General features: G+C 56.8%; 3 protein-coding genes across 6 annotated transcripts in view; all 3 read left to right on the top strand.

Annotated features, from left to right (window-relative positions):
- The window catches only part of LOC101538834 (receptor-type tyrosine-protein phosphatase H), a 33,728-nt gene extending 27,471 nt beyond the window's left edge, over positions 1–6,257 (top strand). Inside the window, exons 15-22 of the mRNA XM_055146480.1 lie at positions 1,480–1,620; positions 2,935–3,028; positions 3,162–3,238; positions 3,323–3,457; positions 3,654–3,776; positions 4,135–4,295; positions 5,934–6,069; positions 6,144–6,257. Coding sequence (XP_055002455.1) covers positions 1,480–1,620; positions 2,935–3,028; positions 3,162–3,238; positions 3,323–3,457; positions 3,654–3,776; positions 4,135–4,295; positions 5,934–6,069; positions 6,144–6,257 — 981 coding nt within the window. The remainder of the gene's footprint in view (positions 1–1,479; positions 1,621–2,934; positions 3,029–3,161; positions 3,239–3,322; positions 3,458–3,653; positions 3,777–4,134; positions 4,296–5,933; positions 6,070–6,143) is intronic.
- A 1,198-nt stretch (positions 6,258–7,455) lies between these two features.
- SYT5 (synaptotagmin 5) lies at positions 7,456–12,340 on the top strand. Of its 2 annotated transcripts, XM_055145520.1 has the most exons (9): positions 7,456–7,700; positions 8,607–8,709; positions 9,376–9,548; positions 9,821–9,940; positions 10,031–10,198; positions 10,461–10,628; positions 10,902–11,019; positions 11,250–11,383; positions 11,780–12,340. In XM_055145520.1, exons 2-9 carry the CDS (start codon positions 8,631–8,633, stop codon positions 11,978–11,980), a joined length of 1,161 nt encoding a protein of 386 aa, XP_055001495.1. In that variant the 5' UTR covers positions 7,456–7,700; positions 8,607–8,630; the 3' UTR covers positions 11,981–12,340. The 2 variants fall into 2 exon arrangements, with proteins under 2 accessions (XP_055001495.1, XP_004617001.2); XM_004616944.2 differs by lacking the exon at positions 7,456–7,700 and having other exon boundaries at positions 7,875–8,709.
- A 2,972-nt stretch (positions 12,341–15,312) lies between these two features.
- Positions 15,313–21,915, top strand: DNAAF3 (dynein axonemal assembly factor 3). Of its 3 annotated transcripts, XM_004617025.3 has the most exons (12): positions 15,313–15,410; positions 15,522–15,610; positions 15,913–16,055; positions 16,314–16,407; positions 18,144–18,301; positions 18,506–18,688; positions 19,119–19,244; positions 19,349–19,471; positions 19,695–19,824; positions 20,406–20,517; positions 20,664–20,738; positions 20,820–21,915. In XM_004617025.3, the coding sequence occupies exons 2-12, from the start codon at positions 15,526–15,528 to the stop codon at positions 21,190–21,192; spliced, it is 1,602 nt and encodes a 533-aa protein (XP_004617082.3). In that variant the 5' UTR covers positions 15,313–15,410; positions 15,522–15,525; the 3' UTR covers positions 21,193–21,915. The 3 variants fall into 3 exon arrangements, with proteins under 3 accessions (XP_004617082.3, XP_055001825.1, XP_055001826.1); XM_055145850.1 differs by having other exon boundaries at positions 18,144–18,688; XM_055145851.1 differs by having other exon boundaries at positions 18,144–18,688; positions 20,842–20,982.
- Positions 21,916–21,951: the final 36 nt, after the last annotated feature.

Below are 21,951 nucleotides of genomic sequence, written 5' to 3'. Positions count from 1 at the left end.
CCCTTTCAGGCACAAACAAATTTACTTCATATTGTTTGTTACAATACAAAAGCAAATGGCATCGTCAAACCTTAGATCAATAACAGGCAGTTTGTGATCCTGTTGCACTCACAGTGATGTTACTGAAGTCATTGTCGAGACTCTCCTGGGCTCATTGGTGCCAGCTGAGCCTTCTGGGTCATTGTTTAGGATCAGCCAGCAGGGGGCTGGAGTGATAGCACAGCAGGTAGAGTGTTTGCCTTGCACGCGGCCAATCCAGGTTCTATTTCCAGCATCCCATATGGTCCCCTGAGCACCACCAGGAATAATTCCTGAATACAGACCAGTAGTAACCCCTCAGCTTCACCAGGTGTGACCCAAAAAGCAAAAAATAACAAAAAAGCATTAGCCAGGTGGGTGGGCTTCTGTGCAACTTCCCCATCAGATTTCTTGTGATCCTGCTGGCTCACAGGACTATGACATTTGGAGGTGTCGCCAGGTCCTTACACAGCCACAGCCCAGGAGTTGCAGATCTGGAGCAATTTGATGTCTTGGCAGTGGGAGGAGGTTCAGCTGTGAGTCGGGCTATTCTATGTGAGAGGGTGTCAGGCGAGGCTGCCGGCTGCTGCTTCAGGCTACCCCCATTCCAAGAGGACCCCAGAGTTCTCAGCCCAGACTAGTCGACTTGGGAAGGTTCAGTGCCATCATGTTCTTTTGGAAATCAGTTGTGGAGCTGGGCCAATTTTATGCCAAGAAGATAGTGGTGTGAAGGGGGAGTGGGGGGAAGGTATGGAGATGATGGGTTTTCCAGTGGTGATGGTATGAGGTGTGGTATGGGCCAGGACAGTTTTTCCAACCTTTATGTTCCACTTTGGGGTCTTTCCTGAAGGACCTGAGCTCAGATCTCAACTAAGGAACCTTCTGCAACTGCATATTTATGGCAATATTATGGACAGTAGCCAAGAAGGAAAAAGAGATGAATGGAAACAGATGATGGACACACAGAGACACTCACACGCAGACACACAGACACACACAGACACAGACAAACAATACACAAACACACATAGACACACACACATGCACACACAAACATGCTTGCATGCATACAGACAACACGCAAGCACACTGGCACACACATAGATACTCACAGATACACTTGGCCACATACAGACACATGCAAATACACACACAGAGACACACGCACACGCAAAACCATACACGAGCGCACACAGAGACACACACACCACACACCACACACACATACACACACCAGGGAGGGTTCCTATCATTTTCAACCACAGACCTCCAGGGGTGGGTGCTAAGGGGAACTTCAGAGAGAGAATTCTGCACAACCTCACCTGTGCAGATAAACAGGAGACGAGCCAAACTATGTAGCCACAGAGCAGATCCGTGGGTGCCAGGGATGGGCGACTCAGGGGAGTTGGAGTTGCAAGATAGGCTCAGGTTTCTACTTATAAGGTTTTAGGAAACTGAGAGCGAGAGTCGCCCCTGGGTCCCAAGATCGGGCTCTGCCTCCTTCTCTCCAGGTCCCACAAAGACATCCGTGCTGCAGACTTCGCCAAGCATGTGAGGGGAAAGGAGAAGGACAGCAACTGGGGCTTCGCGGAGGATTACCAGGTGGGCCCGCGGCAGAGGGAGACACAGGTGCCCGCACTCCCGCTGTGGGAGTGGGGAGCAGCCACGCGTCCTACTGCTGGGGCAGAAATGAAGCTGTCTCCTTCTCCTATGTTTATTTCCATTCTTTACTCCTACTGAGCCCTTGTCGTTGCAGTGACCGGGGTCACGTGCTTGGCAGGTGGTCCCCGAGGTTTTCCCTCCTGGCCTTGGGCACTCACGCCCTCCTCAACACTGGAACTAGGCCTGCCATGGCACCCAAATATTCTGATATGAGGCGAATGTTTTTTGTTTTTTGGGGGACACCAGAGAGACAAGGCCCGCCATAGCACCCAAACACTCTTAGTTGAGGTGAATGTGGGGTCTCACCTCTGTGGGCTCACACTCTGGCTGTGGGATGTCTGGACGGCCGAGAGAGGCTGTGGGCACAGGCTAGACTTGGGAATGAGACTCAAATTGTCTTTTCCAGGGCAGGTGCTTAGAGTCTCCGAGATATTCTTCCAGGTCCTGGGACAGTATTTTTTGGGACAGGGCACCCTGGAGTACTCAGGGCTCACTCCTGGCTCTGTGCTCAGAGTCAGAGATCACTGGCGGGACTCGCTTGGGGAGTCCATTGTGGTGCTGGGACTGAGCCGGCTCAGCTGCGCTCTGGCAGGCGAGCACCCTCCATGCGGTGCTACCTCTCAGGCCCTGACAATGCATTTGAAAATGTTTTTCTCTTCTTTGGGGTGTGGCTGTGCTTTGGGGAGCCATATCTATCCGACCTAGGGCTTCCACCTGGCCCTGTGCTGAGGGATCACTGCGGGGGGCTTGAAGGCCTCTATGTGGTGCCAGGGTTGAACCAGCTTGTGCAAGGCGAGCAGCCTCCCGCTGCTGCTGTCTCTCTGGCCCGTGATGAGGTCTTGAGCGGTGACCGGGCCTGGGTCTGTCCTACCCAACAATTTAGCCTCACTGCATGGCTTGTTCTTCCCTGACACCTGTCACTGTCATCCTCTCCATTCCACCATCTCCGACTTCTCCCTGTACCCCAGGACAGTGGCACATAGCCATGGTTTCAGCTGAATTTGGGGCAAATGTGGCAGTGAAGGGGCTGGAGAGTTGGCTCCATGTGCTGCTCACAGGCTTTGCCTGCAGAAGACCCGGGTTAGATCCCCAGTACATAGGTCCCCTGAGCACTGCTGGTGTGGCCCTAATATAGAAAACGAACCAACCCCACCAAGAGACAGTGGCAATAAAGAAGGCCAAGGTTGCCAGTTGCATATGGGAGAGCTGGTTGCGCTTGGTGGGACCGAACCCTCCTCACCTGCCTGTCCCCAGCTCTTGGACCAGGACGACCAGCCCCAGCCGCTTCAGACGGTGGCCTTGGCTCCCGAAAACCAGAGCAAGAACCGATACAGAAACGTGCTGCCTTGTGAGTGCTGCGCCATGTGGCGGTGTTCTGGCCGGGCACATCAGCCCTGCCATGGGGATGGGGATGGGGATGGGGTCCCGCTCCTGGGGGGTACGCGGTCATCTCTGTCCTCCAAATGCTGCCTCTGCCCCAGATGACTGTGCTCGAGTACCCCTGAAGCCGCTCCCTGGGGAACCAGGCTCCGACTACATCAATGCCAGCTTCATACCTGTAAGGCTGGGGGTGGGATGAGGCACCCCCGTGAGCTTGGGCAGGAGGGGGCCCTGATCTGCCCATCGACCCCTCACCCCGCAGGGTCTCAAGAAAGCCCAGGAGTTCATCGCCACGCAGGGCCCCTTGCCCCACACCGTGGGGGATTTCTGGCGTCTGGTTTGGGAGCAGCAGAGCCACATCCTGGTCATGCTGACCAATTGCATGGAGTCGGGCCGGGTAAGTAACGCTTGACCTCTGACCCCTCATGGGGCTTGCCCACCAGACACAGCTGGAGCCATCTGAGTCAATGATCTTGTGAAGGAGGCACTGCCTAGCTGCCTGTGGGTCCTGCAGGAACTCAGCCCTTTTATGCAAGTGGCCCAGGAGAGAATGGAATCTGGGAGGCCTTTATTTTCTGGCCCCATCCCCCCAGGTGAAGTGTGAACATTATTGGCCACTGGACGACAAACCTTGCACCCATGGGCACCTCCAAGTGACGCTGGAGCACGAGGATGTAAAGGAGAACTGGACCATCAGGACTCTGATACTCCGCCATGTAAGCCACGCCCCTAACATACCCTGGCCCCTCCCACAACCCACTTTAGCCCCGCTCATAAATTATTTCCGTAAGCCCCGCCCTCCAGACATTCCCTAACTCCACTTCCCAAGCCCCGCCCAGAACCCACCTTTAGTCCCACCCAAAAATTATTCCCATAAGCCCCGCCCTCCAGACTTCCTAGCTGAGTCTCCCCTGCCCCGCCCACCCTCGGTCTGGACCCAAACCTCCTGGATTGGCTCCCGGAACGCCCCCTGCCAAGCACCTTCCTTGGTTCCTGGCTGGATCTCCCTGGATCCAGCTGGCAGCCTGTGGCCAGCCCCTCCCTGGGTCCCCACCACAAGGACTTTCCCGGCAGACGCAGGAGCAGAAGAAGCTAGAGGTTTGGCAGTTTCATTATATGACGTGGCCGGACCACGGCGTGCCCCACTGCCCCGACCCCTTGCTGGAATTCAGGAATCTCTTCCGCGAGCAGCTAGAACGTTTCTCCGAGGGCGGCCTGCCAGTCGTGCACTGCAGGTGAGGGAGGCCGGCCTGGCGCAGGCCAGGATGGAGGAGGGAAGGAGAGCATGTGGGGCCAGGCGGGGGCCAGCAGGAGGGAGACCCCCAAGCGGGGCCGCTTGGAGAGGGTGTCGCCCGCTGGGTAGGGCCATCCACATGTGCGGCGGTCATCCCAGGCCTCCGAACTGAGTGTCACGGAATGCAGATCACCCTCTGAAACTGGGCCTCTGGCTCCCAGGATAGTTGGGGTGCTGGGGCACCTAAGGGCAGTGCTAGGGGGACAGTCCCAGCTCCCTCTGCCTGAACCTCACACCCCAGCTCCTGTACCCAGGGTTGAGTGAGACCCAGATGGGAAGCTAATCCCTGGGGTCACTCCATTCCTGCTTGATGCCCAGAGGGTCTCAGCTGGGCCTCTCACATGGCCTCTCCACCCATCCTGATGGTAGCATCTGGGCATAGGACCTTTCTGCCACCTCCTGTAAAAGTTACACCATGGCTTGGCCAGAAAGAGGAGCAGACCCTGGTCCAGGCCTCCTGTGTCTAAACTCAGTGACTCAGACCCGAAGGTCACATGGTGTCTGATTCCATGACCAGCAGACTCCCAGCTAGGTCAGCCCATCATCAGAACAGCAAGAGGGGCTGGGGACTGAGGGTGACATAGGCACCAGGGCCCTGTGGGGACAGGACAGTGTGTCAGATGGGTGATAGCCTTGCTGAATTTTTGTCCATGTGCTAAATGTTCTCTTTGGAACAGGACATCTTATGCTTAAAAATAAAAACACAGCTCAGGGCTGGAGTGACAATGCAGCAGGTGGGGCATTTGCCTTGCCTGAAGCAGACCAGGTTCAGTTCGCAACATCCTAATGGTCCCCAGAGCACCAGAATGAGTAATGCCTGAGAGCAGAGCCAGGAATAAGCTCTGAGTACCACCTGTATGGCCCCAAAACAAACACAGTCAAAGTGAAGTCACCTCTTGGGAATGGCTTTTTTGGTTTTGCTTTTGGGGTGCACCCAGCTGTGCACGGGGCTGACCCCTGGTTCTGGACTCAGGGATAACTCCTGGCCAGGCTCGAGGGAGCATATGGGGTGCTGAGTTGGGATGAAGCTTAGGTGAGTCATGTGCAGGGCTGGCACCCTCCCCGCTGTGCGATGGCTCCTGTGTGGGTTGCCACTCAGTCACTCGAGCACTGTATGGGGCCAGGACCTCGACTCACTCAAGCCTGCTGCCACCTCTGAATACGGAGGAGCACTAATGGTACTCCATAGTCCCTTCACTCGAGCAATCCTGGTCGCTTCACTAAAGCTGAGGTTCCTGGACCAGAGCTTGCTTGCCTTGCACACAGCCAACCTGGGTTCAATCCCTGGCTCCACATAGGGTCCCCTGAGCCTGCCAGGCATGATCCCAGAGCACAGAGTCAGGAGTAGGTTCTGAGCATTGCACAATGTGGGCACCTCAGTGAAAAACCGAAAAGCTGACATTACCAGGAATAATTAGGCTCCAGAGATGGATTGGCCACTCATTGTGCAGCGTGTGCCAATTTGGTGAATACCAATGTTTCCAGGGACGCCTGGAATAAATGCCCAGCAGCCTGGTTCCTAGGTGAGGACCCCATCCCATCCTCAAGATCCCTGACGGATCCCTTCCTGTCCCCCCAGTGCTGGTGTGGGCCGCACGGGCACCTTCATTGCTCTGGATGTCCTGCTGCGGCAGCTGGAGTGTGAGGGCTGCGTGGGGCCCTTCCAGTATGTGAAGAAGATGAGGGGAAGCCGGCCGCTAATGGTGCAGACTGAGGTGAGAGGGCGCAGGTGGACTGGGTGGGGCTGGGCGCCTCCACACACTCACCTCTGCCTGCCCTGCACCCACAGGCCCAGTATGTGTTCCTGCACCAGTGCATCCTGCGCTTTCTCGAACAGTCTTCGCCCATCGAGGACGAGGGCTTGTACGAGAATATGATCTATGAGAATGTAGGTGCCCTGTAGCCCATGAAGAGCGGAGTCTGAAGCCCCGCCAGCTACACGCAGACTCTTCTTCCTTCTTCCTCCCAGCTTCCAAGGCCCCTGGCTGCAGGGTTGCATTCCAAGGTCCTGCAGGGAACTCGGTTCTCTGAAGAGTCTGGTTATTTGGGCTGTCCCCAGGACCCAACTGAGCCTGGATCTGTGGTCCCTGAAGGGTCCCAGACAATCACCGCACTTCCTAGTTCTTTGTGTGAGGGGCTGAGAGTGCAAGTGGCCTAGCCGCAGGGTCTCAGGAATGACCTGCAGTCTGAGGAAGCAGGAATGGGGGTACAAAATTCTGATTTATTGAGAACAGGGGCAGGTCGGATGCAGCCCTCCATATACTTAAGAAACTAAATCACTTTTTGAAGATGTGGGGCTTCCTTGCACCTCGCAGCCTGTACATATATTTGTCCTTCTACCCAGTAATTTATTAAATCACCCTTCTTCCAGACACGCTTGTGCCAGTGGGTTTCTGGACCTGGAAATAGTATTGGGACAGAGGCAGGTGCCTGATGTTTGGGACTTAAGCAAAAGTCTCAGGAAAGGAGAGGCACCCACATTTTTGCTTCTGAAAAATGCCCATTTGCGTCACTAAATCCTAGGGACGTGGCCACTTATGTTCTGACCTAGGCATGGGGAGTCTGGTGTCAGAACTCAGCAGAGGTTAAGAAGGGGTGATATCTGTCACTAGGATGCTGGGGAGTCTCTTAGGGTCAGGATAGCTGCGTTTTGGGGTTTCTGGGGAGATGTTTCTATCTAAGGACTGTGTGTGCTTCTGCCCCCGTCTGTGGGAGTAGGGTGAAATCCAGATGGTTGGAACAGAAGGCAGGGAATCCTGGGGAGAGGGCTGGAGCTTAGGACAATGAGTAGGATCTTGACTTGTAAACAGCTGGCCCAGGTTCCATCCCTGGCACACATTATGTTCTCCAAAGCCCTCCAAGAGTGATTCCTGAATGCAGAACTAGGAGTTATCCCTGAGCACCGCCAAGTGAGACCCCAGAACAAAAAGAGAAAAGAAAAGTAAATCCTGGGGAATAGGATAAATATCCACGGGTGCCTTGGCGATTTGACGGAAGGCAGGACGCAGGGCGGAGAGGGACGTTCCACTGACTGGGAACTAAATACGCACGCGCGTTTGCACATACAAAGCACACACGCATATACACGCACATACACGCACGTCTACACACACGTGCCCCCCACTTCCACGAGCTCCGCGCTCAGCACCGGGGACAGCAGCCCCGAACGGGACACCGCGCTCAGCACCGGGGATAGCGACCCGCGACGGCGCCAGGTCCGCGTGCGGGCAGCGCCCCGTATCCACCCAACCAGCGGAACCGGGGACAGAGCCGCCGCTGGTGCGGGGCGGGGGCGGGCGGGGCGGGGCCTCTGGGTCTCCGCGGAGGCTCAGGAGCTGCCGAGCAGGTAGGAGCTGCAAGGACCCTCCCTGAGCCCCATCTCATCCATCCCCAGGGAGACGGGGCACGGGGTGGGGTGTGGAGCGGGGACCCGATCGCACCGACAAAGCGAGTGGGAGGGCGGGAGCCCGAAACGGCGGATTCAGAAATAGGCTTGGAGACAAAGAGCCAGACGGGGAGGGGTCGGGCAGGCGGGGAGAGCCAGAGACCACAGGGAAGCTGCGAGAGCCGGGGTCGGGAGGCTGAGGGAGGCACGGGGAGGTCGACAGGCTAGGGAGAACCTCCCTGGGGCGCACAGAGAAGCGGGAGAGCCCGGGGTCGTGAGGACAGCAGTGCAGAGAGAGCTGGGATGCGGGAGGGACCACCCACACCCCCGCGCGCCGCCATTCCCGGCGAAGGGCCGAGGGAGCCCGAACTTCCACGCGCGGCAGAGGTGGAGACAGGACTCGCACGGAACAGCCACCCGCCTGAGCCGGGCTTGGGCGGAGCGTGGGATCCGGGATCTAGCCCTGGACGACCCGCCCGTCGTCGTGGCAACCGCCGTTCCCGGGGCAACCGGCGCTGCTTCCACCCGCGGTTGTCCTGAGCACACCGGCGCGCCGTTCCCGCACTCGCCCGCTCCCACTCTGCCTCTGGTCCTGCGGGTCGCACTCGGGAGCGGGGCCGAAGTCCGCGGGATTGTTGCGGGAGCCTGGGAGGGAGAGGGCGTCCTGGAGCCCAGCCCCGGCGTCAGCGCTGCGTGCTCGGGAGGATGGAACTACAACCCCCGACATGCCTCGCGACGGCCCATCCCGTCATCTCCGTGCGGGCCGATCCCGGGCGCCCATGGGACTTGGAGTTCTTTGTTGTGTGGCGGCCTCAATGAAAGCACGGGGTGGGCGTGGGGGGCGGTTGTGTTTGGATGCTTCCCTAGAAAGGAGCCTAAGAGACCGTCGCCATGTTCCCGGAACCTCCAACCGCGCGGCCTCCAGCGCCCGACGCCCCTCCAGACTCCAGTCGCATCAGCCATGAGCCTGGTGAGCAAGACCTGGGTGCAGGCCTGGCAAGTTCTGACAGGAACCAGGGGGCGGTGTCAGACAGGTGGACTTGGCTTGGCGGGCTGAGAGCTGGGAAAGAGTGTTGGTCCGGGCTGGAAATCCAAAGAAATAAAAAAGGAACATGTTTGCCCAAAGAATTGGGGCCAGAGCGATTGTACAGCGGAGAGATCATTTGCTTTGCACTCAGTTCACCCGAGTTCCATCTTCAACATCCCTTATGGTCCCGCAACACCGTCAGGAGTGATTCCTGAGTGCAGAGCCAGGAGTGACCCCTGAGCATCACTGGGTGTGTGGGCCAAAAAGACAAAAGAAGAAAAATAGTAATAAAGAAAGCACACACACCTAAGAAAGGCATCAAGGGGGATGGAATGGAACGTGGGTGTCCAGCAAACCCTCCTCTAGGGAGGAAACTGAGCCCCAGGATGGATGGCACTGCTAAAAGCACCAGGAGCTGAGCAGAAATCAATGGGGTGTACCAAAATGCTCTCTAGGTGAGACCTGTTGACTAGAATGCATGGAATCAAATGATGGGGAGCGGCTGGAGGGGAAAGCAAGGTCAGGATGCCAGTTTTCATGGGTCCCCTGGGCCCAGGCAGCCCCATGCTGCTCGAGGCCTCAGTGTCTGCTGTCTCCTGCCCTCTGCAGTGCCTGCCTGGGCCCTGGCCACCATCACGCTGGTTTCAGCCTTCGTGGTCTTCAGCTGCTGCTTTTGCCTCTACCGGAGGCGGTGTGGGAGGCGGATGGCGAAGAAGAGTCCAGCCCCAGCACAGGTCCACCTCCAGGAAGTGAAGGAGCTGGGCCTGAGCTACATAGACAAGGTATGGCGGGCCCAGTCCTCACGCTGCTTCCCTCCTCACTGACAGGCACAACCCACAGTGTGTTGTCAGGGTTAACCCCTGCTGGTGGAAGACATCACTAATACATCAGCAGGCACAGCCCACATCGTTCTGCTAGGACCGGACCTGCTCTGTGGCAGACAGTGCTAATGGGCCATTAGCTTGCAGGGTTCGGGTGATGCTGAGGGGCCTGAGCCTCCCCTCGTTTCTGGGCCTGAAAAATTCTCACTTGCCTTTACCTCTGGCTCTCCAAGGTGCAGCCGGAAGTGGAGGAGCTGGAGCCGGCACCGCTGGGGACAGGACAGCCAGCGGCAGAGAAGCATGCGCTGGGGCGGCTCCAGTACTCACTGGATTATGATTTCCAGAGCGGCCAGGTGGGTGTGCAGGGGGTTTTGAATGGGGAGTCCACATGGTTGCAACCCCTTCCTTCTGGGGAAACTAAGCCTAGCCCTCCACTTGTCCAGCTGCTGGTGGGCATCCTACAAGCAGAGGGTCTCGCGGCCTTGGACCTGGGCGGCTCCTCTGACCCCTACGTCCTGGTCTACCTGCTGCCTGACAAGCGGAGGCGCTATGAGACCAGGGTGCATCGGCAAACGCTGAACCCACATTTTGCGGAGACCTTCGCCTTCAAGGTGAGCCCCGTGCTTGGGCCCCAGCCCCTGGCACTCTCGGGATGAACCCTTTGGCTTTTCCTGGGGGTAGCCAGAGCTCAGCAACCGCCACCACCTCTAGAACAGGCACACTGGAACCTGCGTTGTCACCTTAGGTCACTATGACCCCTGGGCTGTGCCCCTGGGTCTTGGCTATCCCATTTGGGTTGGGTTCTGCAGAATCAGCAGCTTCTCTGGATGGCTGCCACCTCTGGACTTCTGTTCTCTGTGCCCTGCCCACCAGGTCCCCTACGTGGAGTTGGGGGGCAGGGTACTGGTCATGGCAGTATATGACTTCGACCGCTTCTCCCGCAACGATGCCATTGGCGAGGTGCGGGTTCCTATGAGCTCGGTGGACCTGGGACGGCCGGTGCTGTCCTGGCGGGACCTTCAGGCAGCGCCTGGCGAGGAGGTGAGAGCAGGGCCAGCGCAAGGCCATGCCCCTGGGCAACCCCTCACCAGCCAGTCAGATCCCCTGATACACCTTCCCCCATCCCCGTGAGGGCGGGGCCGTCAGAGCTCTCCCTGGTTGGTTTGCATCCCCCTTATACCCCAGCATGGTTGGTCCTGCTGCCTGCACTTCCCTCTGTGGGCCCTTCCCTGCAGGGGGGAAGAAGGAAGGCAGAGATGATGAGGCTGCTAGGTGAGCCCTCTGGTGTCAGAGTTCCCCCTTGTCTCACTATAGGAGGAGAAGTTGGGGGACATCTGCTTTTCCCTCCGCTATGTCCCCACGGCTGGGAAACTCACCGTCATTGTCCTAGAGGCGAAAAACCTGAAGAAGATGGATGTAGCCGGGCTCTCGGGTATGTGGGAGTGAGGCCCTGGCTAGGGCATGGTCATAGCTGAGGGTCTGGAAGTTTCTGGCGTACAGGGTCCTTTCTCTAAGAGTGGCCCCGGCTGGCCGCTAGGACGATACAAGGTTGACTTGGGCACGACCGAGAAATGAAACCCCAAGGGGAGCATGTGTCTCCATATGGTACAACCTGGTGCCCCACTGGTGTGCAGGCGTCAAGACCCTCCTCCCTCTCCCCAGACCCCTACGTCAAGGTCCACCTGCTGCAGGGCGGCAAGAAGGTGCGGAAGAAGAAGACGACCATTAAGAAGAACACCCTGAATCCCTATTACAACGAGGCCTTTAGCTTTGAGGTTCCCTGTGACCAGGTACAGGTAAGCCCAGGTCTGCCCATGGCCTCTGTTGACCCATGGCACACAGTGGACAGCAGAAGACTACTTCCGAGCAGACCCTAGAAGCAGGTCCCGAGGGCTGATTCTGCTCGGTCCAAGATTCTCTGCCCATCCTGCCCCAACGCTGGCTAAGGAAAGGGAGACGTTGCTCCTACCTTTCAGGGACAGGCCTCACTGGCCGGGCCCCCACTTACGAGACCTGAAGATCCCTCAACATGTTTACGAGGCCTGTGGTGGCCTCAGTGAGGGTGCTGGGCATAGGGCAGCATAGGGGTCTAACCTGACCCCTCCGAGTCCTATCAGATGAGGGGTCTGTGGGCGTGGTTCCATGTGTGTCCTCACCCCCAACTCCTGTCTCCTCTACCTCTTCTGCCCCAGAAAGTGCAGGTGGAGCTCACTGTGCTGGACTACGACAAGCTGGGCAAGAATGAGGCCATCGGGAGAGTGGCCGTTGGGGCGATGGCTGGCGGGGCTGGGCTGCGGCATTGGACAGACATGCTGGCCAGCCCTCGGCGGCCCATTGCTCAGTGGCACTCGCTGCGCCCCCCTGACCGGGTCAGGCCACTGCCCGCGCCCTGATCTTGCCCTCCTACCATGAGCCCTCCTGGACTGCGCTCCTGTGGCACACCCAGGCCTGCCTCACAGCCCTACCCACGCCTCTGCCCAGCCATCAGACCCACCATTGCCAATCGCCCACCCACTGTCAATCATGAGAACTTGCCAACTCTGCAGCACACATTTGCCCAGAAGATACAGGGACCCTTGGGGGAAAGCTGCCAGTCCTCACGTGCCCCTAGGGCCCCTCCTGCTTTGACAATCAGGACCCTGCCCAGTATCCCCTTCCCTCCAAGGCCCCTCAGACTCCCCAGGATTCCTGCTCTAACCCCTGTCTCACTCCTGCACTGCTCCTAGGACCCAAATAAATATTCAGCAACTTGGTGGTCTGGTCCCCTTGTTCTTCACGGTGTAGGGGCACAGGGGCTGGGAAACAAGAGGGTGCCTAATTAGAGTGAAATTACAGGGGTTGAGATGGGGCTGCACTATGGGCTCTGCCAGCCTGTTGGCCACTTTCCTGCCCCTTTATTACCTTACTTATTCACCCTCACTTTCCTCACCTGGAAACAATGTGATAATAATAACATCCACTTTGCATCTGCAAAACAAGTATCACAACAATCCCTACTGTGTTTCCTTAGGAGGATTATTTTGGGGATGTTACATACCTGATGATGCTCAGAAATTACTCCTGGCAGGGCTTGGGGGACATCTGAGATATGGGGGATCAAACCCAAGCTGGCTGCATGCAGGGCAAGCACCCTCTCGACTGTGCTATCTTGGCCCTCCTTTGAGGATTAAAATGAAAATCCACTTAGCCACAAATTTACCCACTCCCGCACCCATAAACTGTAAGAGACGTTCCTACCTGTTTTCCCTCTCTTCGTCCTTCCATCATCCATTCTGTACTTCTTTTTTTTTTTGGGGGGGGGGTCACACCCGGCGATGCACAGGGGTTACTCCTGGCTCTGCACTCAGGAAATACTCCTGGCGGTGCTCAGGGGACCATATGGGATGCTGGGATTTGAACCCGGGTCGGCGGCGTGCAAGGCAAACGCCCTACCCGCTATGCTATCACTCCAGCCCCCATTCTGTACTTCTTGAGGAGGTCTGCATGTCTGCTTCTGCTGGCTGCTGGGAACCCTAAACTGATGCCAACTAGACGTTGACCTTCAAGTGAGTGATCTAAGGAAGCCAAGTAGACAAGCAGCTTCCTGTCTCACCGAAGGGGCTCAGGACCAGGAACACTCAGCACACAGCAGGCTAAGCAGAAAATGAAGCAAAAGCACCCCCATGTGGACCAGGGACACTTGCCTTGGCTGTAGCAGTGACGATCCCAGTATCACATACAGTTCCCAGAGCACTGCCAGGAACAGTCCCTAAACAGTGTGCTGGGAGTGGGTACCTCTTGGTGACACCCCTGAAACAAAACAAAACAAATGGGTCCTTGAACTTCCTGGTAGCCAATGGGAAAAGGGAAACCAGATCAGAGAAATATGTTGCAACATTCATGAGATTACCCAAATATCCTCCAAAGGTATTCGGCAACTTCCCATGCATCAGTGAGGAGCAGAGAGTTTAGAAGGAAAGTTCTGTGAGCTATTACCATTACTAATAACCCTCACAGATGTACCATGAAATACACGATGTTGACATGATTATTACTAGCTAACACATGGGAAATTGGGCTCATAGAATATACTCACTTGGGCCGGAGCGATAGCACAGCGGGTAGGGCATTTGCCTTGCACGCGGCCGACCTGGGTTCGATCCCTGGCATCCCATATGGTCCCCCAAGCACTGCCAGGAGTAATTCCTGAGTGCAAAGCCAGGAGTAACCCCTGAGCATCGCTGGGTGTGACCCAAAAAGCAAAAAAAAAAAAAAAAGAATATGCTCACTGTTATACAGACAGGAATCTATCTCTGAATCCTAGTATTGAATCTGTTCTGATTTTTCTGATGACACCAGGGGTCCCTGGTTCTGTGCCTCAACAAAAAGATTGAAATGTATAACCTGATGCTACTCTTTGTTTATTTTTGAATTTTGGGCCACACCTGGTGATGCTCAGGGATTATTCCTGGCTCTGCACTCAGGGATCAATCCTGGTGGTGTTTGGGATTACTCCTGGCTCTGCACTCAGGAATTACTTCTGGCAGAGGCCAAAGAGAGAACACAGTAGGTCGAGCATTTGGGACATAAAACCAGTTTTGATCTTTGGCATCCCATATGGTCCCCCAAGTTCTACCAGGAGTGATTCCTGGGTGCAGTCAGGAGTAATTCTTGAGCATCACGGAGTATGGCCCCCACCACAACACACCACAAAAAAGAATTACTCCTGTGGCAGTGCACAGAGAATCATATGGGGTGCCAAGGACTAAATCCATGTTGATTTATGCAAGGCCCTGCCCACTGTACTATTGCTCTCACCCATGATTCATTTTTTATGCTATTGCATTAAAATAGGATTTACTCCAGACAAATGTAATGAATGTAAATAACTCTATTTTTTGTTTGTTTTTTCTTTTTGGGTCACACCCGGTGATTCACAGGGGTTACTCCTGGCTCTGCACTCAGGAATTAGCCCTGGCGGTTCTCAGGGGACCATATGGGATGCTGGGAATTGAACCCAGGTCAGCCGCGTGCAAGGCAAACGCCCTACCCACTGTGCTATTGCTCCAGCCCCAATGAATGTAAATAACTTTAAATAATTCTATAATAATAAAATAGTAAGGAAGTGATAAGTTTTGAGTGATAACTTTTAATTTTATTTTAATTAAATTTATTTAGTTGGAATTTTATTTTTAGTAATGAATCCCGTAAAAGCTCAAAATCAGTTGAAGCCATGACTATGTATGAGAGTCAGGTCTCAAATGATTCAATAAAATTTTTTTAAAAAGTAAAGAAAATTCAAGTTTAGAAAAAAAATCCTGAAATTTTAACACCATTTTCCAGTTCTATCTGGCGCTCATAAAAAAGGTTGTTCCCCACCTGGTAAGGAGAAACAGGTCCATTCTTTAAATGAGAGATTTAATTTGAATGAATTCGGTTTTAATTTAAATTTAATTTCAATGAATTAATTTGAATGAATTAGGTTCTTCACGTTATAAGTCTGAATCTGAGTCGGCCCAGGCCTCCTCATATTGAAAATACCCACTCCACTTCTTCCCGCTTGCACAGCTGCTCGGTCGTCATAACAACCGCGTCCACACGCCCTCCTCTCCTGCCCGCCTCCTAACCGCCCCTCCGCACTTCCATTGGACAAAAGTTTATAGAAGTCGTGTGCTTCTCACTATTGGTCAGTTAGGTCGTGGCGTGCTAGTCTGTGAACCCCCATTGGCCGACTGATGGAAGAGGGCGGGGCTATCGACAGATTCTGTGGTGGGGGAGCCCGAGGCTGTGCAGCCCCCAGTAGGTAGGAGGGACCGCGGTGCCGAGATCTTCGGAAGGATAAAGGTGAGGGGGTTCCCCAAGGAGAAAATGGACGTGGAGCCAAGGCGGGGAGAGGGGACTAGGGTAGGCGACAAAAATTCGGTTTTGGGGATTCCGGCTTGTGTTGTCCCGCAGAGTGATGACCACTCCAGCGGGATCGGGCATGGGCTTCGGCACCGTGTCCTGGTGGGGCCTGTCCCCGGCGCTGGACCTGCAAGCTGAAAGTGAGTGAATGCCCCCGCCCCCAAAAAACTGAAGGACTGAAGACCGCAGATCACCGGACACGACGAAAGCCCACGGAGCCTGGGCCGGAGGCTCTAACGTTCTGAGGGTTTAACGGCAGGGGGCGCCACAGTCACTGAGCGGGCAGCGCTGCCCCTGCGGACTACATTTCCCAGAAGGCATAGAGTCACAGCTCCCTTTTAGAGCTGAAGCCAGAGGCGCGAGACCTCCTGGTAGTTGTAGTTCACTGCGCTGGGGAGGGGGGGTTGCCTGCAGGGGACCAACCCGCCTTTCCTCTCTCTAGGTCCTCCTGTGGACCAAGACTTCCGCGCTGATACAGAGCATGGCACCCCCGAGCTAGATGTGCTGCTTCTGGGCTCCGTGGACGGGCGGCACCTGCTGCGGACACTGGCCCGGGCAGAGCTCTGGCCTTCTAGAAGGGTCAACGTGAGCTGAGGTTCTGGGGCAGAGTGAGGTGCAGGAGTAAGATAATTTGGGAGGGGAGAAAGGGATTGGATTTGGGGTCTCCTGGCTTCAAATGGGAAGAAGAGAATCTAAGGACTTGTCCTGGGGGGAGGAGGGATCGGAGAGTCCAGACTGGTTAAAGCATAGAGGCTCCCCCAGGTCCAGTGGAAGGAAGGCATGGGCTGTCCTGGGTGTCCTACTGGACAGAACACATCTCAGTCATTGGGCTTTGCCTTCCAGTTCTATGTGCTGGAGAACAATATGGAAGCCGTGGCCCGACACATACTTATCTTCTGTCTTGCCCTGGAAGAAACTGAGAAGATGGGGCTGCAAGGTCAGCTGCTCGCTCTGGATAGCTGACCACCCTGCCCCTCAGTCTTTTCCCCTCTCCCATAGGGAACTGTGGCATTTTGCTGCGTGATGAAACGTCAGCGTCACTGCTTATCACTTGTTCACTTGTTTGGCAGTCAGTCTTGGAGTAAACCTCAGTCACCCCTCCTGTAAAATGGCTAAATGTTCCTTCTCCTGAACCATTTAAAGAATTCCAGGAGAAAAGTCACTCGTGTCTCAATAGCCCATGAGACAGTGCAAAAATTTAAATCTTCCCACCTATGGTGAATGCCAAGAGATTGAGGGAATGCTTGTGAGTTAGGGATCCCCTCCAAATGTGGAGAGGAGTTGACTTCAGCCCTAAGTCTCACCACTTAGAGATGTGAATTTCAGGAGTCTGCCTGGAGGAAGTGTCAGAAAGGTAGAAACGGAGACTGGGAGTATGTGATCACTTCCAGTAACAACAGCTTGGGCTAACTGCTTAGAGCCAAGTCTGGACCCAGGCGGTCCAGGTTCAGGATCAGGCTCTGCTTCCTGCTTGCTCCTAGGTGGCACCAACTGCTTTATGGACCTCAGTATCTACATTTACCAAGCGGGGTGCAAACCAGGGGACAGATCAGAAAGCTGGAGACATGCCTGACAGGCATCAGCCCTGGATCCATCCTTGGCCCAGCATGGCCTGAGTACCTCTGGGCTGGTCCCTGGCAGCCCCCCTCCGATTGTGGATGCCCCAACCAAATCACACAAAACGGGGTTCTAAGGGACCAGAGTGAGCACAGCTGGAAGAGTGCTTTCCATACATAGGCTGGCTCAGCTTCAACTTCAGCACCCCATATGGTCTGTGAGCCCGCCAGGCGTGATCCCTGAGAACAGAACCAGGAGTAAGCCCTGAGCACCACTGGGTACTGAGCCCAAAGAAAAGAAGCAAAAGAAGAAAAGAAAGGGAAAAGTGGGGCTTCATGGGGCCGGAGCAATAGTTCAGCGGGTAGGGCGCTTGTCTTGCATGTGGCCAACCTGGGCCTGATCCTCAAAATCCCATATGATCTCCCAGCACTTCCAGGAGTAATTCCTGAGTGCAGAGCCAGGAGTAACCCCTGAGCATTGCCAGGTGTGAGCCCCCCAAAACAAAAGTGGGCCTCCAAAGTCCAGAACATCCAGAACTCTAAATATTTCTCAATGCTCTTTGTGTAAAACTTAAACGGCTAGAACTAAACTTACCTGATCTCTCAAACCTCGGAAGGTCCTTAAACAACTACAAGGGAAGAGAGACAGACAGACAGAGACAGAGAGAGACAGAGAGGGAGAGAGACAGAGACAGAGACTTTAAAGGTAAAATAGGAGCATAACACTTCAGCATTTAACACAAATGTAACTCCATCTTTATTGGGGGGCAGCAGCACACCTGGTGATGCTCAGGAGTCACTCCTGGCTCTGTACTCAAGAATTACTCCTGGCAGTGCTCAGGGGACCACATGGGATACCGGGGAGCGAGCCTGAGTAAACCGCGTGCAAGGCAAGCGCCCTCTCCGCTGTACTAACTCTCCAGCTTCTATCTCCATCTTTCTAGCTTTGCTTTTTAAGGCAAAGGAAGTTGAAACATGGGGTTGGGGACTGGGTTCCTGGCTAGTGGCCACAGGGGGCTAAGCTCCTCGCCGGATTCCGGTCGGTGGGCCGGTGGGCGGGCGGGAGTTGGCCGTAACTCTGGGTCACGCGCCGCTCACGCCCGCTCGCCCTCCGCAGAGAGGACGGAGACCTTCCTGGAGGTGTGGGGGAACACGCTGCTGCGCGCCCCGGTGGCCGCCTTCGTGCGCGCCCAGGCCGCGCGCCTGGGTTACCTGGTCCCGGAGCCCGACCGCCTGGCGGAGCAGATGCCCTGGCTCGTCCTGGGCGCCCTCAAGGTGCCGCCGCCCGTCCCGTCCGGTCTCTGCCCGGGAGCCGGGGGAGGGTGGGAACGCGAGAGCCCAGGGTTTGCCCGGCAGGCAGGAGGCGGAGATCGGGAACCGGGACCCCAGCTCCCCCTTCGCTCCGGCCTGACCCGAGATGGCCTCTCCTCTCGGGGGCGTCGTTACCACGCCGTGATCTCCCCTTGCCCGGCCCCGCAGTTCCGCGAGCGCGACGCCCTGGAGGCGGTGTTCCGCTTCTGGGCCGGCGGGGAGAAGGGGCCCGAGGCCTTCCCCATGAGTCGCCTCTGGGACTCCCGACTGCGCCACTACCTGGGCTCTCGCTACGACTCCCGGCGCGGCGTCAGCGACTGGGACCTGCATATGAAGCTGCACGAGCGCGGAGTGAGGGCAGGGCGTGACCTGCGGGGAGGGGAGGAGGGCGGGGCTTGTGGGGCAGAAGGAGGGTGGGGCCTGTGGGGAGGGAAGGGGACCTGCCAGGGAGGGTAGGAGGGCGGGGCCTGTGGGGAAGGGAGGGGCGAGCTGGGGGGCGGGGCCTTGGGGAAGGAAAGGGAGGGGCCTGCCGGGGAGGGGAGGAGGGCGGGCCTGTGGCGAGGGAAGGGCGGGGCCTGTGGGGGAGGAGGGGCAGGGGCGCGGCCTGTCAGGGAGGGGGAGAAGGGCGGTACCTGGGCGAGGAAGGACGTGGTCTATATAAAGGGAGGGGCCTGTCAGAAGGGGGCGGGGCCTGTGGGGCGGGGCTTGTCCTTCTGGGCCGGGAAGCAGGCAGGGTTCTGTGTAAGACCACCTGTGGTATGTTTCTCCTTCCCTTCCCCAGGCTCGAGTCATCCACACCCGTGAGTACCGTCACTGGAGGGACACAGGTGTCGCCTTTGAACTCAGAGACTCTGGCGCCTATCTTATGCCCAACCGGACCCTGGCATCTGGCCACCTCATGAGCTATGTGCGTGCCCACTCCCCGCCTTTCGGGATCTTTGCTGGACACCAACCCCCAGTCTAGGTCGCCAGTAGTGACCTTGCCCGTCTTCTTTCTCCCAACTTTTCCAGCGGGGAGAGCGCGTGGCCGCGCGCGGATACTGGGGGGACATTGTCACGGGCCCCTTCGTGGCCTTTGGCATTGAAGCAGATGACCAGAGCCTCTTGCAGACCAGCAATGGGCAGCCTGTAAAGGTGAGGGCCGCTCTAGGGAGCTGGGCTCAGACCCAGCCTGTCCCAGCCCTGCACCCTGTTTTGGTAAAGTCCTCCACCTAAGAGATACTTCCTCAGCGAAGGCTGAGAAATACAGCTCTCCTGGGAGGTGACAGCTCTCGGGTGGGAGGGAGGGGGGTAGCCAGTCCCCCAGGGCTCTGCTCAGGCTCTTGTTCGGGCACCTGGCTGCGTTTCCCTCCACCAGACTGCGGGTGAGATAACCCAACACAACGTGATGGAGCTGTTCCGCGCCGTGAGCGGTCGGGAATGCCCAAGAGCTACCCAGGGGGACCCTGAGCAGGAGTGTGGAGCAGGGGACCCTGGCCCGGTGCCAGGTGAGTGACCCTCAGCTACATGCTGCCCACCTGCTCTCTGCAGCATGACCCTGGCCCCCACCCAGTGCAGTGTGGGAGCACCTTGGCAGTGTGCTCCTGTCTGCACCCCTCTTCCTCTCCTGGGCCCCTTCCTGGGCCATTCTCGCTTGCAGCAGTGGAGTTTATTTTGTTTTGTTTCTTTGGGCCACACCTGGTGGTACTCAGGGCTTAGTCCTTGCTTGGTGCTCAGGTCACTCCTGGCAGGCCTCAGAGGACCATATGGGATGCAGCAGTGGATTCTGATTCCACCTGCTGAAGTCTTAGTGGCTCAGAACAGCCCCAGATGAGCTCTGCAGAGAGGCACCTCAACTTCCCTCTCTGGCCTTGCCTTCTCACCATCCCTCCCTCCACTGGGTCTTGATGCCCAGTAGCCATAGACCGTGTCTCGCCCCCGCTTGGATTTCACTTGTCTGGGGTGTAAAGTGGCCACCTGCAGATGGGCTAAACTTCTCTGAATTTCCCAGAAGTCCACCAAAGAGAAAGGGCCTCAGACTACCCATCAGCAACCTTCGTGTCTGCTAACTCTGCTGTCTCCCCTGCAGCCTGCCCTCCAGAGCCCTTCACCATTCACTTCCTGCCCCTGGGTTCAGCCCAGTCCCTCCATCTCAAGACCTGCTACCAGGGCCGCTTCCAGCTTCTCTACGTGGCCTGTGGGTAAGAGGGCCTGGGCAGCCCAGGACTGCCTCCCTGTCCTTACAGCTGGAGAGACCGGGCACCCAGCCCCTAGCTCAGACCCTGTGGAGAGATGGGGTGCAGGCTCCAAGCTCCTCTCTCAGCCCTAAAGTCTCGTCTCTCTGCAGGATGGTCCACCATCTTACCCCTGAGCTCGGGGTCTGCGTGGCCCCTGGAGGACGTCTGGTTGTGGAATTAGCCCAGTGAGTCAGGGCGCTGCAGAGCTGGGAATGTCCCTGCTGGGAGTCTGAAGCCACCCCGAACATCCTGCTCATCCTTTCCAGATACATGGTGGACCTGCGGCAGGAGCAGCTGAAGGCATTCTCTGCCCGGGTCACGGAGCTGGCGGAGGCAGCAGGATTCACTGCACAGCTTGGCACCACGCCCTCGAAGGCATTCGCCCGTTTCTACAAGACTGGGGGCTCAGCTTTGGACGGAATCTTCCAGGATCCACCCTCAGATGCCCTGGCCCCACCCGCTAAAGCTCTGGCCCCAGCCTCAGAAATCCTGGTCCCAGCCCCAGACGCTCTGGCCCCACCCCCAGAAGTCCTAGTCCCAGCCCCAGAAGCTCTGGCCCCACCCCCAGAAGCTCTGGCCCCATCCTCTGGCGCTCTGGCCTCAACCCCTGGGGGGCCGGCCCAGTCTCCTGCGAGCTAGGCTTCACCTTCTGAGGTTTGGCTTCGCTCACAGGGAGTCTGACCTTCATACCAGAGAGCCTGACAGGAGCCCCAGAGACCAAGGGCCCCCTCTTATAGCTTCTAACGTCAGACCCTGGAAATAGACCCCCTCCCACAATTCTGAACCCACCTGTGGGATTCTCAGCCTTACTCTCCACAATCGCATTGGGCCCCAGACCACCTCGGGCTAGCACCCACGTGGCCCAAGTAAAGCGAGCGGACCTCTCCTGTGTCTCTGCGTCTTTTGTCTTTTGTTGGAGGGAGGACATGCTCAGCAGAGCTCTGCTTAGGAGTGACCCCTGGCTGTGCCCAGGAGACCATCTGTGGTGCCAAGGACTCAAGCCACTGCAGTTGTATGATGCTAGCGCCTTACCCCACACGATGCCCTGGCCCTCATGTCCAAGTGTCTTTCCTGGTCTCCAGGGCTGGAGGAGGATTGGGCAGAAGAGGCCAGGGGAGGTGGCCACCAGTCTTCTGGGTTCCTATGACCACCCCCACCTGGTCCTTCAACGAAGTCAGTGGCTGACAGATTTTGGGGTGCTGGAACTGACAGTTAGTAGAGAACAGAGACACATACAGAGTGTGCTATTTAGTGAGGGCAGGGTTCATATCTGGGGTCCGAGGGGTCGGAGTGCAGGGCTCCCCACCCAGGCCAGTGTTCCAGGCCTCTGGAGGGAGAACGATCCAGCTGGAGCACAGCCCGAGGACCGTCACACGGCCCTTTATCGCGTGCCTGGGG

This window comes from Sorex araneus, chromosome 8 (assembly GCF_027595985.1).
Source record: "Sorex araneus isolate mSorAra2 chromosome 8, mSorAra2.pri, whole genome shotgun sequence".
NCBI classification, from domain to species: domain Eukaryota; kingdom Metazoa; phylum Chordata; class Mammalia; order Eulipotyphla; family Soricidae; genus Sorex; species Sorex araneus.
Note: the sequence above shows the minus strand (reverse complement) of the source record. Positions and strands in the feature narration are given on the sequence as shown.

Excerpts from the sequence above, each read along its gene's own strand:
- DNAAF3 (XM_055145850.1), top strand. The coding sequence starts at position 15,526 with ATGACCACTCCAGCGGGATCGGGCATGGGCTTCGGCACCGTGTCCTGG. Across the intron at positions 16,408-18,143 it reads TGAGAAGATGGGGCTGCAAG|AGAGGACGGAGACCTTCCTG; the intron begins GTCAGCTGCTCG and ends CGCCCTCCGCAG. Across the intron at positions 19,825-20,405 it reads GGACCCTGGCCCGGTGCCAG|CCTGCCCTCCAGAGCCCTTC; the intron begins GTGAGTGACCCT and ends TCTCCCCTGCAG.
- SYT5 (XM_055145520.1), top strand. The coding sequence starts at position 8,631 with ATGTTCCCGGAACCTCCAACCGCGCGGCCTCCAGCGCCCGACGCCCCT. Across the intron at positions 10,629-10,901 it reads AGGCAGCGCCTGGCGAGGAG|GAGGAGAAGTTGGGGGACAT; the intron begins GTGAGAGCAGGG and ends GTCTCACTATAG. Across the intron at positions 11,384-11,779 it reads TTCCCTGTGACCAGGTACAG|AAAGTGCAGGTGGAGCTCAC; the intron begins GTAAGCCCAGGT and ends CTTCTGCCCCAG.